This window comes from Myiozetetes cayanensis, unplaced genomic scaffold, assembly GCF_022539395.1.
Source record: "Myiozetetes cayanensis isolate MyiCay16 unplaced genomic scaffold, myiCay2020 scf21, whole genome shotgun sequence".
NCBI lineage: Eukaryota > Metazoa > Chordata > Aves > Passeriformes > Tyrannidae > Myiozetetes > Myiozetetes cayanensis.
Genome location: NW_026087423.1, coordinates 1600369 through 1611324, shown reverse-complemented (window position 1 = coordinate 1611324; position 10956 = coordinate 1600369). Strand labels below are relative to the sequence as shown.

Sequence of the window (10956 nt, the reverse complement as noted above, 5' to 3'; positions counted from 1 at the left end):
CACTGGGGAGTATCCATTGTCATGGGATGGGGTTCCCAGTGGCACTGGGGGCACACAGGACCTTTGGGGGGACATCAGTGTGTCATGGCACCCACGGGTGGGGGTCTTTCAGTGCAGGGGGCACCCCTGGCAAGGGGCAGGGCAGCACCCCTGGCTGAGACCAGGCTGGGGAGTCTCCCCCCATGCCAGGGGGGACCCAGCACGCCCAGCAAACCCCCACCCCCACCCCAAGAGGGGCCCAGGCTTTGGCATATTAAATATTTAATTGGCAGCAAAGGCACCCACTGGGCCCACCAGGGGCAATTAAGCCCCCCCCCCACCTCTGCAGCCTGCCCAGCCCCCCTGGCAGCACCATCCTGGGCACCCACCACGGGATGGGGGGCCCCCACCATCCCCTCCCTGCTCTCAGCCCCCACAGGGCACCCCAAAACAGGGAAGGGGAAAGAGCAGGGAGCTGAGGGGGTGCAGAGCCCCCCCAGCCCTTCTCCAGCAGGGTGGGGGTGCAGGCAGGGAGCCCCTTGGGGTGCAGGAAGCCCCCAGGCACGGCCCCCCCGTCACTGCAGGGGGGAGATCTTCAGCGGGATCATTATCCGGGATTCCATGGTCCGGATCAGCGGCACTGCAGAGGGAAACGGGACACAGGTGAGGGTAGGGGGTCCCCACAGCAGCGTGGGGGTCCCCAGCACGTGCAGGGGATCCCCAGAGCATGGCTGGGGTCCCCAGAGCAGGGTGGGGGTCCCACTGACCTGTGTAATACACGTTCTCATCCCAGCCCCTCTTCCTCCAGGCCGCGTTCCTCGTCTCCTCCCGGGACTGCAGATCCTTGTAGGCTGCAGGGACAGGGTGGCACTGACACCCCGAGCCCCCCAGCCTGGCCCCCCCATCCCCCCAGGGGTGCCCCCTTACCCCACAGGTGATGGACCACGTAGAGCTCCCCGATCTGGGAGAAGAACCCCCCGACCGCCTCCTGATTCTCCTGCCGGTACTTGATGGCCCGAGCCCTGGCACGGAGCAGGACACGCTGGGGGGGCTGTCCAGGGGTCTCCCCTGCTCCAGAGGGGCCTTTTCCCACCTTGGAAAAGCTGGGAAAGCAGTGCTGGGAAAGCAGACTCTTACCAGTTGTTGCCCCATTCAATCATGGTCCCTGGCTGGGAACAGGGGAGGAAAACCAGTCAGAGCCTCCCTGCTTGGGGTCTGCTCAAGGAGGGGGTGATTTGAGGGGGGGGGGCTGTCCCCCCAAAACACCACACAGGGGGCAGGCACACCATCCTGAAGACCACCCCGAGGCACGGGGTGACCCCCCCACCTTCAGCTTGTAGGTCCTGAGCTCGTAGATGTTTGGTCCCTGCCGGGGCTGGGGCTCGTTCCAGAAGCTGAACTCCAGGAGCAGCTGGTTCCTGCGGGACAGCAGCATCCGGCTCCTCTCCTTGCGGAACTCCAGGTACTCCTGGGGACAGCCCCAGCGGGGGGTCGGGGTGGGGGCCACGGGGCCAGGGGGGTGGGCACAGGGCAGGGGGTCACCCCACCCCGCTGGTACCTTGTTCTGCCTCAGCTTGTTCATGCAGTCCGTGAGCGCCGGGTACCCGCCCGAGAAGCGCCACAGGTGCACTGCAGAGAGGGGTTGGGAGTGGGGAACGGGGGGAAACGCCCCAAAATCCCACCTGAGCTCCCTGCCTTTGGCACCAGGAGCCACCGCCCGCCTGCCCACCCTCACCTGCCTGGTCCTGCTCTCCATACCAGGTGTTCCAGTTGCCCACCAGGTCACAGGGGTAGTCGGGGTCCGAGTGGAGCTTGGGCAGCACCTCCTCTCTGCGGGAGCACAGCGGGGGAGCCAGTGGGGTGGGGGGCAGCACCCCAAAAACCCTCCCAGTACCCCTGTGTGCCCTCCCAGGACATGGAGGGATCTGCAGCAGTCTGGGGGATGCAACAACGAAATTTGGATCGAGGCACAGAGCAGGGACATGGATCGACCCAGGCACTCTGGGAGCTCTGCACAAGTCCTCCCACCCCTTTTGTTTCAGGACAGCCCCCCAGTATCCCACTGGGACATCCCTCAGCGCGTGCTCACGTCAGCTTGTTGTAGGTTTCCAGGCATTCCGGCTTCACATTGTGAACTGCAGGGAGAGCGGAGAGGGGCTGGGAAAGGGGGAAGGAGGGCAGGGGAGCCAGGTGGGAGGGGGCAGCACCCTCTCTGTGCCCTCCCAGCCCGCTGGGATCACTCACACTGGATCTTGTAGAGGTTGCTGGTCTCCCCCTTGGAGAGCAGGTTGGAATGGGCGTCCTTGCGCGGATCCACCTTGTGCACGAAGAGGGAGCGGAACCAGCTGCCCTCGGCCTCCCGGGAGTACCCCCTGCGGGACAGCGGGTCAGGGGGAGCCCCCACACACCCCTCCGTGGGGGGAGCACCGGCAGGGACCGGGAATGACCAGCTGGAGGGCGACACGGGATCCAGAGGCCACGCTGCCAGTCCTGGGCAGCCACCGCCATTGTCCTGCTGGGGGGGAACTCCCTCCATCCTGGGGGGCTTCAGTGGGTTCCAGTCAGTCCATACTGGGAGATGGGAGCCCTGTCCCAGTTCAGGGGGGTTCTGTCTGCAGTTCCAGTCTGTCCCCCAGAATCCAGGCGGATCCCAGAACCCGGAGGGATTTTGGCCACACTGCCCCGACAGGGCAAGGACACCAAGCTGGGATGTGGGGAGAGGGGGGCAGCCCCCCAGCCTGCCCCCAGGGACCCCCAGGCCAGGAGGTGACCCTTCCGTGGGAAAGGGGACATGGGGTGAGGGGGCAGCACCCGATGGGACACTCCTCAGCTCCAGGGGCCACTCCAGTGGCAGTGACCCCCTCCATCAGCTATGGGACAAGGGGACATGGGGCTGGGACATTCCCCCAGCCAGCCCCCACAGAACCCCCTCAGCCCCAGGGGCTGCTCCAGTGGCAGTGACCCCTCTGTGGTCAAGGGGACATGGGGCAGGGGAGCAGCCCCCCAACTTGTCCCCCACTTCCAGGAGCCACTCCAGTGACAGTGACCTCCTCCATGGGCACGGGGACAAAGGGACAAGGGCACAGGGGGCAGCTCCTCAGCTTGTCCCCCAGGGACCCCCATCAGTTCCAGGAGCCACTCCGATGGCAGCGACCCCCTCCACGGGCAATGGGATGTGCAATGAGAGGGCAGCCCCCCGAAACGCGGGGCCGGCCCACCCGGGGCAGCGGTGGGGGGAGGAGTTGGGGCCCCTCGGTCCGTGCTCCGAGCTGCGGGCAGACCTTTGCCCCGGCCTGAGGCAACGACCGCGGGGCCGCGCCGGGGGCTGCCCAGGGAGTCCGACAGGGCCGCGGGGCCGGGGGGGGGTGCGGGAGCCGGGGGGCTCAGGGAGTGGGATGCGGGGATCGGGGGGCGCAGGGAGGGGGATGCGGGGTCCCCGCCCGGGAGGATGCGGGATCGGGGAGGGTACAGGGGAAGGGGATGCGGGTTCCGGAGTGAGATCGGGGTCTCGTGGGCGGCGAGTGCAGGGTCTCCGCACGGGGCTCACGGGGTCCGGGGGCGATGCGGGTTTTCGGGGAAGATGCGGGGTCCGGGGGAAAAGCGCGGGCCCGGAGGAGGGGAGCGCGGGGCTCCCCGCCCGGGTTCTGCCGGATCCCGGGGGGATGCGGGAGAGAGGGATGCGGAGCCCGGCGGGGGGATGCGCGGTGAGGGGTCTCTCGGGGCGGGGGGATGGACGCGAAGCCCCCCACCCGGAGCTCGCGAGGTCCGGATGCGGGTTTCGACGAAGATGCGGGGCCCGGCGGGGGGAACAGGGGTGGCTCGGGGGATGTTGATCCCCCACCAAGGGCCCGAGGGATCCGAGGGCGTGCCGCGGGGTCCGGGGGCGAGGGGCTCTCGGGGTTAGGGGATGAGGCAGGGGAGGAGGCGACACCTCGCTGGGTGCGCGATGCGGGGGCAGCGAGGCGATGCGGGGAATACCGGGTGGGGCGCGGGTCAGGGCTGGGTCCCCCCGGGTCGTCCCCCTCCTGCACTCACCGCGCGCCCCCGAGGCCGCGCCCCCGCCCCGCAGCCGCCGCAGCGCCGCGCTCCCGCTGCGCGCCCCCGCCGCCATCTTCCGCACCGGGGCGGGGCTTGCGCGAGGGGCGGGGCCGTGTGACCACACGGCCCCGCCCTCGCGCTTGCCCCGCCCCTGCCCCCTGCCCCGCACCCGCCCCGCACCCTTCAGAAGCTGGCCTGCAGCACCGTGATTCTGATTGGCCGCCTGGCCACGCCCTCCCGCCCCCCGGCCACGCCCCTCCGGCCACGCCCGCCGCCGCGGCGACGCCTCATTGGCTGCCCGATCGGAGCGCGGTCTCTGATTGGACGAGACGTCTCGCTCGGCTCCGGCGGGGCGGGGCTTCGGCGGGCTCCGCCCTAAGGGGAGGCGGGGTCAGAAAAAGGGCGGGGCTTTGTGCGGCCTCCGAGGGGGCGGGGCGGGAGGAGGGGCCGGACCTACCTGCGGGGTCGGGGTCGTGTTCGGGAGGTCCCAGTGGCCCCCCCCGAGCGGCGCCGGGGCCCCCCAGAGCCGGGGGTTCCTCCTGCGCCGGGGGCACCTGCGGGAGGGCACAGGGAGCGATGCTCCAGCCTGACCCGCGGCGATACCGGTGCTGCTCCCTCCCCTCCTCTGCCCCAGAGGCCCTCTCGTTTCCAGAGGACCCCTCAGTTCTCTGCCCTTGAGCTCCCCTTCCTGCCCCAGACTCCCCCTCCTACCCCACAGCTCCCCCTTCGGCTCCAGAGACCCCTGCCCTGCCCCAGAACCCCTCCTGTAGCCCAGAGACCCCAAAGACCCCCCCCCTTGCCCCTAGCCACTCCTGCCCCATAATCCCGTCTGCCCCACAGGCCCCCTACTCTGCCCCATAACCCCTCCTAACCCGTTGCCTCCCCCTCTCTCCCCCGTAGCCCCACCTGCCCCATAACCTTCTGCCCCCGAGCCCCTCCTTCCGCCTCAGAGCCCCTCCTGCCCTATAACCCTCCTCCTGCCCTAGAGCCCCCCATTTTGCCCCATAACCCACTCTCACCCCATAACCCCCCATCCTGCCCCACAATCACCCAGTAAGTGCCCCCCTCCCCCAGTACAACCCCCAGTGTCCCACGCCCTCACCTCGCCGAGGGGCAGTGGAGGGACAGGGGGGCGGCGAGGAGGGGGCACGGGGGGACCCTCCAGCCCATTCCCCCGGGGGCACGGGGAGCACCAGTCAGGGGGGTGGGTGGGCAATGGGAGCGAGGAGGACCCGCGCTCGGGGGATCCTGGGGTGTCTGCAGGGACAGGGAGCGGGGGGAGCTGGGGAGGGGAGAGAAAATAGGGGTTAAAGGTTTACCTGCCCCCCAGACGTCCCCAAGCACTCTGTGACCGCCCCCGAAATCCTCCCACATCCTCACGACTTCTGGGATCCCCCAAACCTCCCCAAACCCCTCAGTACTCAGGTTCCTCGTCTCCCCGGTGCCCCTGTGCCCCTCGTACCCCTAACTCACCAGGGCAGGGCCGATGTCCCTGGTGTCCTCGTACCCCCCATACCCCATTCCCCGAGGCAGGGGCGATGCCCCCCATGCTCCCCAGTACCCCCGCATCCCTCTCCCCCGGGCAGGGACAATGTCTCTTGTGTCCTCTTATCCCATTTACCGAGCGAGAGCGATGCCCCCCACGTGCCCCCCTGTGCCCCTAAGCCCCCGTATCACTGACCCAGGCAGGGGCGATGCCCCCCGGCGCAGGGCACAGACCCAGGCCTGCAGCTCCTCGGGGGTCTCAGCCCCCAGGCAGTACGTTCGCATCCCGGGGTGCTCGGCCTGGGAATGGGGGGGGATCCATGGTGAGGGGGGGGGTCCAGGTGTCCAGGGCCTGTCCCCCCACCCTCAGGACACCCCCGAATCCGCGGATCCAGGGCCCGGGGCTGACCGTGAACAGGAACTGGGGGGCGCGGGGGGCGGGGGGCAGGACGCGGATCTCGTAGCCGGGCAGGGGGAGCCCGCCCCGCACTCGCTGCTCGCTGCTGTCTGGGGGGCAAAGGGGGGTCAGAAAGAGGGCACCAAGGACTCCGCGGGCACCCCGAGACCTCCGGGGGGTGCTGGGAACTCCTCTGAGTCCCATCGGCTGCCCCCGAACCTCCAGAGTCCCCCTAGACCTTAGAACCCCACCAAGGACCTCTTCAACCCCCCAGAGACCCCCAGTGCCCCAGGGACACCTGATCCTGCCAGGATCCCTGTCCCATCCAGAGACCCCCCAAATGCCCCGGGGACCCCCAATTCCCGGGGCTCCCTGAACCTCCGGGAATGCCCCAAGCTCCAGGGACCCCAAATCCCATGGGGATCCCTGACTCCCCCAGAGACCCCCAAATACTCCATGGATCACTGATCCCACTGGGATCCCTGGCCACTCCAGGGACCTCCAACACCCCAGGGACACCCGATCTTTTGCCCTCCCCCCAAAACCTCCCAGTACCCCAGAAACCCTGATCCCCCCAGGGACCACTAGAGTCCCCCTGGGATCCCTGAGACCCCCAGGGACCCCCAACACTGCAGGGCCCTCTAATCTCCTGGAATCCCTGATGCCCCCCAGTAATCCCCACTGCCCCAGGGATCCCCCAGGATCTCTGACCGCCCCCCAGGTACCCCAGGCCACCCAAGCCCCCCCACACCCCCAGGGTGTCCCATCTCGCCCCATCCCCCGGCCCCCTCACCCCGGTAGTAGTAGAGGCAGAGATCCACCAGGACAAACCAGCGGCGCTTCCAGAGCCGCAGCCCCGAGCTGTCCTGGGGGAGGGGGACAGGGACGGAGTCCCCACAGTCCATCAACCCCTCCCCCGGGGTTTCTGCTGCCCCAGACCACCCCACCCTCCCGATTTCCCAAACTCCATAATTCCCCTAGTACCCCCTGTCACCCCCCAAACCCCACAAACCCCTGCCATTCCCAAACACCCAAACCCTCCCAACCTCCATAAACCCCCCAGCACCCTCTTCCATCCCAGACCCCCACACCCCATAACACTCCCACAGTGCCCCAGCCCCACCAAACATTTCTGATCCCTCACAACCTCCCCAAACCCCATAACCCCCTCCCCCAGACCCCTCCAACCCCCATAGCCACCCCCAGGACCTCCAACACTCCAGAATCCCGTGACCCCCAAACAACTCCCCACACCCCCACTCCAGACCCCCAGCCCTGTACAACCCCCCAGCACTTCCACACACCCCACATCCACCCCAAGCCTCACACCCCACCCCCATCCAGCACCTCGAACTGCCCCAGATCCCCCCAAACCTTCTCTGATCCCCAGTGCAGCCCTTCCACCCCACACCCCCACCTCGAACGCCCCAAAAGCCCATGATCCCCCTCACCTGCTTGTGCAGCCAGCCCTGCATGGCGGGGGGAGTGCGGGGGTCCCTCCGCAGCGCCTGCCCCCCCTTCCCAAAGGCATGGACCCTCGGCACGGGCCGGCAGGGCTGGGTGGGGAGGGGTCACCCAGGGTGGGGGCTTCAAGGAAGGGCCCCCCGGCCCTCCCTACGGTCCCCAGGGCTGGCAGAGTCCCTACCAGCCCCCTCCCCTAGTGCACCGGTACACCCCACAGTGCCCCCTTGCTCCCCAGGACTCCCCCTTGTGTCCCACAGGTCCCCCTGGAGCCTCAGGATCCCCCATACCCCCCACCCACCCACCCAGTGCTCCCCATGGCCCCCTCGCACCCCCCGAGCTCCCTGGGGTTCCTCATGCCTCCCCTCGCCCCTCCCCACAGCTCCCCATGGATCTCCAGCCTCCCGAGCTCCTTTGGGTGCCCCATAGCCCCTCATGGCTCCCCGTGACCCCCAACACCCACAGCCCCCATACACCCCCCAGTGCTCCCCCGTGCCCACCTGGGGGCCGGGCCCGCGGGGGCCGGAGGGGGCGGGGGCTCCGTTTGGGGGTCATCTTTTTCTGCCATGGAGGGTCCTGCGGGGGCGGGGGGGCCCCGTCAATGTCCCCATTGTCCCCGCGGGGACAGAGGCCCCGTTCTTCCCGCTGCGGGGGCGGGGGCCGCTCCCGGACGCCTGGATCCCCCTAGGGGGGGCGAGGGGGTGCTTCTCGGCTCCCGCTGGTCCCTTCCCTCTCCTGCTCCTACCAGGTTCAGGTCCGTCCTGTTTCGCGTGCAGGTCCCAGTTCTCGTCCCAGTAACCATGAGCTGGTCCCAGTTCCCATCCCGTTATCTCCGTGCAGTCCCAGTTTCCGTCCCAATATCCCTGACCTGGTCCCTCCAAATTCCTATCCTGTCCCTGTGCTGGTCTCAGTTCCCGTCCCGGTAACTTTGAGCTGGTCCCAGTTCCCGTCCCAGCAAGCCTGAACTGGTCCCAGTCCCTCCCTGTTACCCCGTGCAAGTCCCAGTTTATGTCTCGGTATCCGTCTCAGTTCTACCCCATTATCCCCGTGATGGTCTCAGTTCCCGTCCCAGCAAGCCTGAACTGGTCCCAGTTCCTGTCACGTTCCCCACTACTGGTGCCAATCCCATCCCGTTCTCCCCGCGCCGATCCTGGGTCGCAGTCCCCCTTCCATCATCCCAGTGCCGGTCCCCGTTCCCCATCCCAGTTCCGTTACCGCAACTGGTTCTGCTCCCAGTCCCGTCCCCTGTCCCGGTGCCGGTCCCGTCCGTGTCCTGTACTGGTCCCAGTCCCGTGTCCCGGTCCCTGTCCCGCCCCGTGTCCCCGCCCGCCTCGGGCGCTGGTCCCAATTTCTGCCCCCACCCACGAGCCAGGAAACCCGAGTGCCCCCGGGACCACCCGGGCACGCCCGGTACGGCCACCCGAGACCCGGCGGGGGCACCCACCGGGGGGGCAACACCCCGTGTCATCCCGGGAACCCCGTCCTGCGGGGACACCCACGGCGGAGGGGGCACCCGTGGCACTGGGGACACCCCGCGGCACCGGGGAAACTCACAGCCCTGGGGACATCCACGGATCCCGGACACCCCACGAACCCCCGACGCTGTGGGGATCCTGGACACCCCAGGGATCCCGGACAGCCCATGGATCACAGACACCCACGGACCCTGGGCATTCCAGAGATCCCTGAACACCCACGGAATCCCTGACACCCCACGGATCCCGGACATCCCCGGACTCCCTACGGATCGCAGACACCCCCGGACACCCCCGTAATCCCTGACACCCCACGGACCATGGATACGCCCGGATCCCCGATGCCCCACCGACCCCAGGAGTCCACGGACACCCCCTGACACCCCCGAACACCCCCGGACACCCCATGACACCCCAGAGCCCCCGACCCCCTCGAACCCCCTGGGGACCTTGAACACCCCATGGGTCACCGACACCCCACGGACCCCTGTCCCCCACGGATCCCCACGGACCCTCGACACCCCACTGATCCCCAACAGCCACGGACATCCCATTGACTCGGACACCCCCTGACATCCCAGAGCCCCCGGACCCCCTCGGACACCCTGGGGACCCTGAACACCCAATGGGTCACAGACACCCTCCAGCCCCCTCCGTGTCCCGCAGAGCCCCCGTGTCCCCGTACCCCTCCCGTGTGCCCCCGTATCCCCCCATGTCCCCGTATCCCCTCCATGTTGCCGTGTCCCGTCCGTATCCCAGTGTCCCGTGTCCCCGAGTCCCCTGTGTCCCCCTCCCGTATCCCCCATGTCCCTGTGTCCCGTGTCCCCCCATGTCCCCCCATGCCCCCCATGTCCCCCCATGTCCCCCCATGCCTCCCATGTCCCCTGTCCCTGTGTCCTGTGTCCCCCATATCCCTGTGTCCCTCTCCGTGTTCCCATGTCGCCCCCCCGTGTCCTCCCATGTCCCCCCATGTCCCCGTGTCCCATGTCCCTCCTATGTCCCCGTGTCCCCCCTATGTCCCCGTGTCCCCGTGTTCCCCGTGTCCCCGTGTCACCCTCCATGTCCCCCCATGTCCCCGTGTGTCCCCCGTGTCCCCGTGTCACCCTCCCATGTCCCCCCATGTCCCCATGTCCCCCCATTTCCCTATGTCCCATGTCCCCGTGTGTCCCCGTGTCCCCTCTATGTCCCCCCATTTCCCCGTGTCCCCGTGTCCCTCCGTGTCCCCATGTCCCCCCATGTCCCCATTTCCCCATGTCCCCCCATGTTCCCGTGTCCCCTCTATGTCTCCGTGTCCCCCGTGTCCCCCGTGTCCCCCCATGTTCCCCCATGTCCCCCCATTTCCCCGTGTCTCCCCATGTCCCCCTGTGTCCCCCCATGTCCCCCCATGTCCCCGTGTCCCCCCATGTCCCCCCATGTCCCCCCATTTCCCGTGTCTCCCATGTCCCCCTGTGTCCCCCGTGTCCCCGTGTCCTCATGTCCCCCCAGTTCCCGTGTCCCGGCTCCCCCGGGTCCCAGCGCCCGCCCCCCTCACTCCACCCCGCCCGCCGCCAGGGGGCGACACGTCCCCACCCATTCCCTCCTTCACCCCGCGCTCCGAGGGGGCCCCGCCTCGCCCCGCCCCTTCCCTTGACCGACACCATTCTTACCCAATCACAACCCCTCTCCCTCCCTCACTTTGAGTTCCGCTGTTTCTATTGGTCGAATCGCGCTGCGGGGGCGGGCCGTCGGCGCGGCGCGGCCAATGGCGCGGCGGGGGCGGGCGCGGCCGCCATGGCGCCGGGGCCGCGCTGACCGGCCCGAGCCGCCATGGCCGGGGCCATCGCCTCCCGCATGAGCTTCAGCTCCCTCAAGCGCAAACAGCCCAAGACCTTCACGGTGCGCATCGCCACCATGGACGCGGAGATGGAGTTCAGCTGCGAGGTGAGGGAGCGGCGCTCCCCGAGGGGGGACGGGCCCCCCAGACCCCCCAGCCCAGCCCTGAGGGCGCCCGGACCCCCCGGAGGGTCCCGGGGCCCGGCACGGCCCGGCCGCGCTTCGCTTGTAATTTGGTTGTAATTCGGAGTTATCTTGGAGGAACTCGGCGTGATTTGGGTTATAATTGAACTTTATTGTGCTTGTGAT

General features: G+C 68.6%; 2 protein-coding genes across 6 annotated transcripts in view; one reads left to right on the top strand and one right to left on the bottom strand.

Annotated features, from left to right (window-relative positions):
* Nucleotides 1–244: 244 nt before the first annotated feature.
* On the bottom strand, nt 245–2530 carry NIPSNAP1 (nipsnap homolog 1). The gene is made up of 9 exons (XM_050318309.1): nt 2224–2530; nt 2069–2114; nt 1715–1809; nt 1538–1608; nt 1307–1447; nt 1117–1148; nt 907–1001; nt 747–830; nt 245–619 (listed from the first exon to the last, which is right to left on the bottom strand). The coding sequence occupies exons 1-9, from the start codon at nt 2513–2515 to the stop codon at nt 555–557; spliced, it is 921 nt and encodes a 306-aa protein (XP_050174266.1). The 5' UTR covers nt 2516–2530; the 3' UTR covers nt 245–554.
* Nucleotides 2531–10568: 8038 nt separating this feature from the next.
* Nucleotides 10569–10956, top strand: part of NF2 (NF2, moesin-ezrin-radixin like (MERLIN) tumor suppressor) — a 46363-nt gene continuing 45975 nt past the window's right edge. For 3 of the 5 annotated variants that reach the window (XM_050318279.1, XM_050318281.1, XM_050318282.1), the window contains exon 1: nt 10570–10755. In XM_050318279.1, coding sequence (XP_050174236.1) covers nt 10642–10755 — 114 coding nt within the window. In that variant the 5' untranslated portion in view covers nt 10570–10641. Of the gene's footprint in view, nt 10756–10956 lie in introns of all 5 variants that reach the window. The other 2 variants (XM_050318280.1, XM_050318283.1) reach the window with 1 other exon arrangement.

Excerpts from the sequence above, each read along its gene's own strand:
- NIPSNAP1 (XM_050318309.1), bottom strand. The coding sequence starts at position 2,515 with ATGGAGGGAGTTCCCCCCCAGCAGGACAATGGCGGTGGCTGCCCAGGA. Across the intron at positions 831-906 it reads CGTGGTCCATCACCTGTGGG|CCTACAAGGATCTGCAGTCC; the intron begins GTAAGGGGGCAC and ends CTGTCCCTGCAG. Across the intron at positions 620-746 it reads TGAGAACGTGTATTACACAG|TGCCGCTGATCCGGACCATG; the intron begins GTCAGTGGGACC and ends TTCCCTCTGCAG.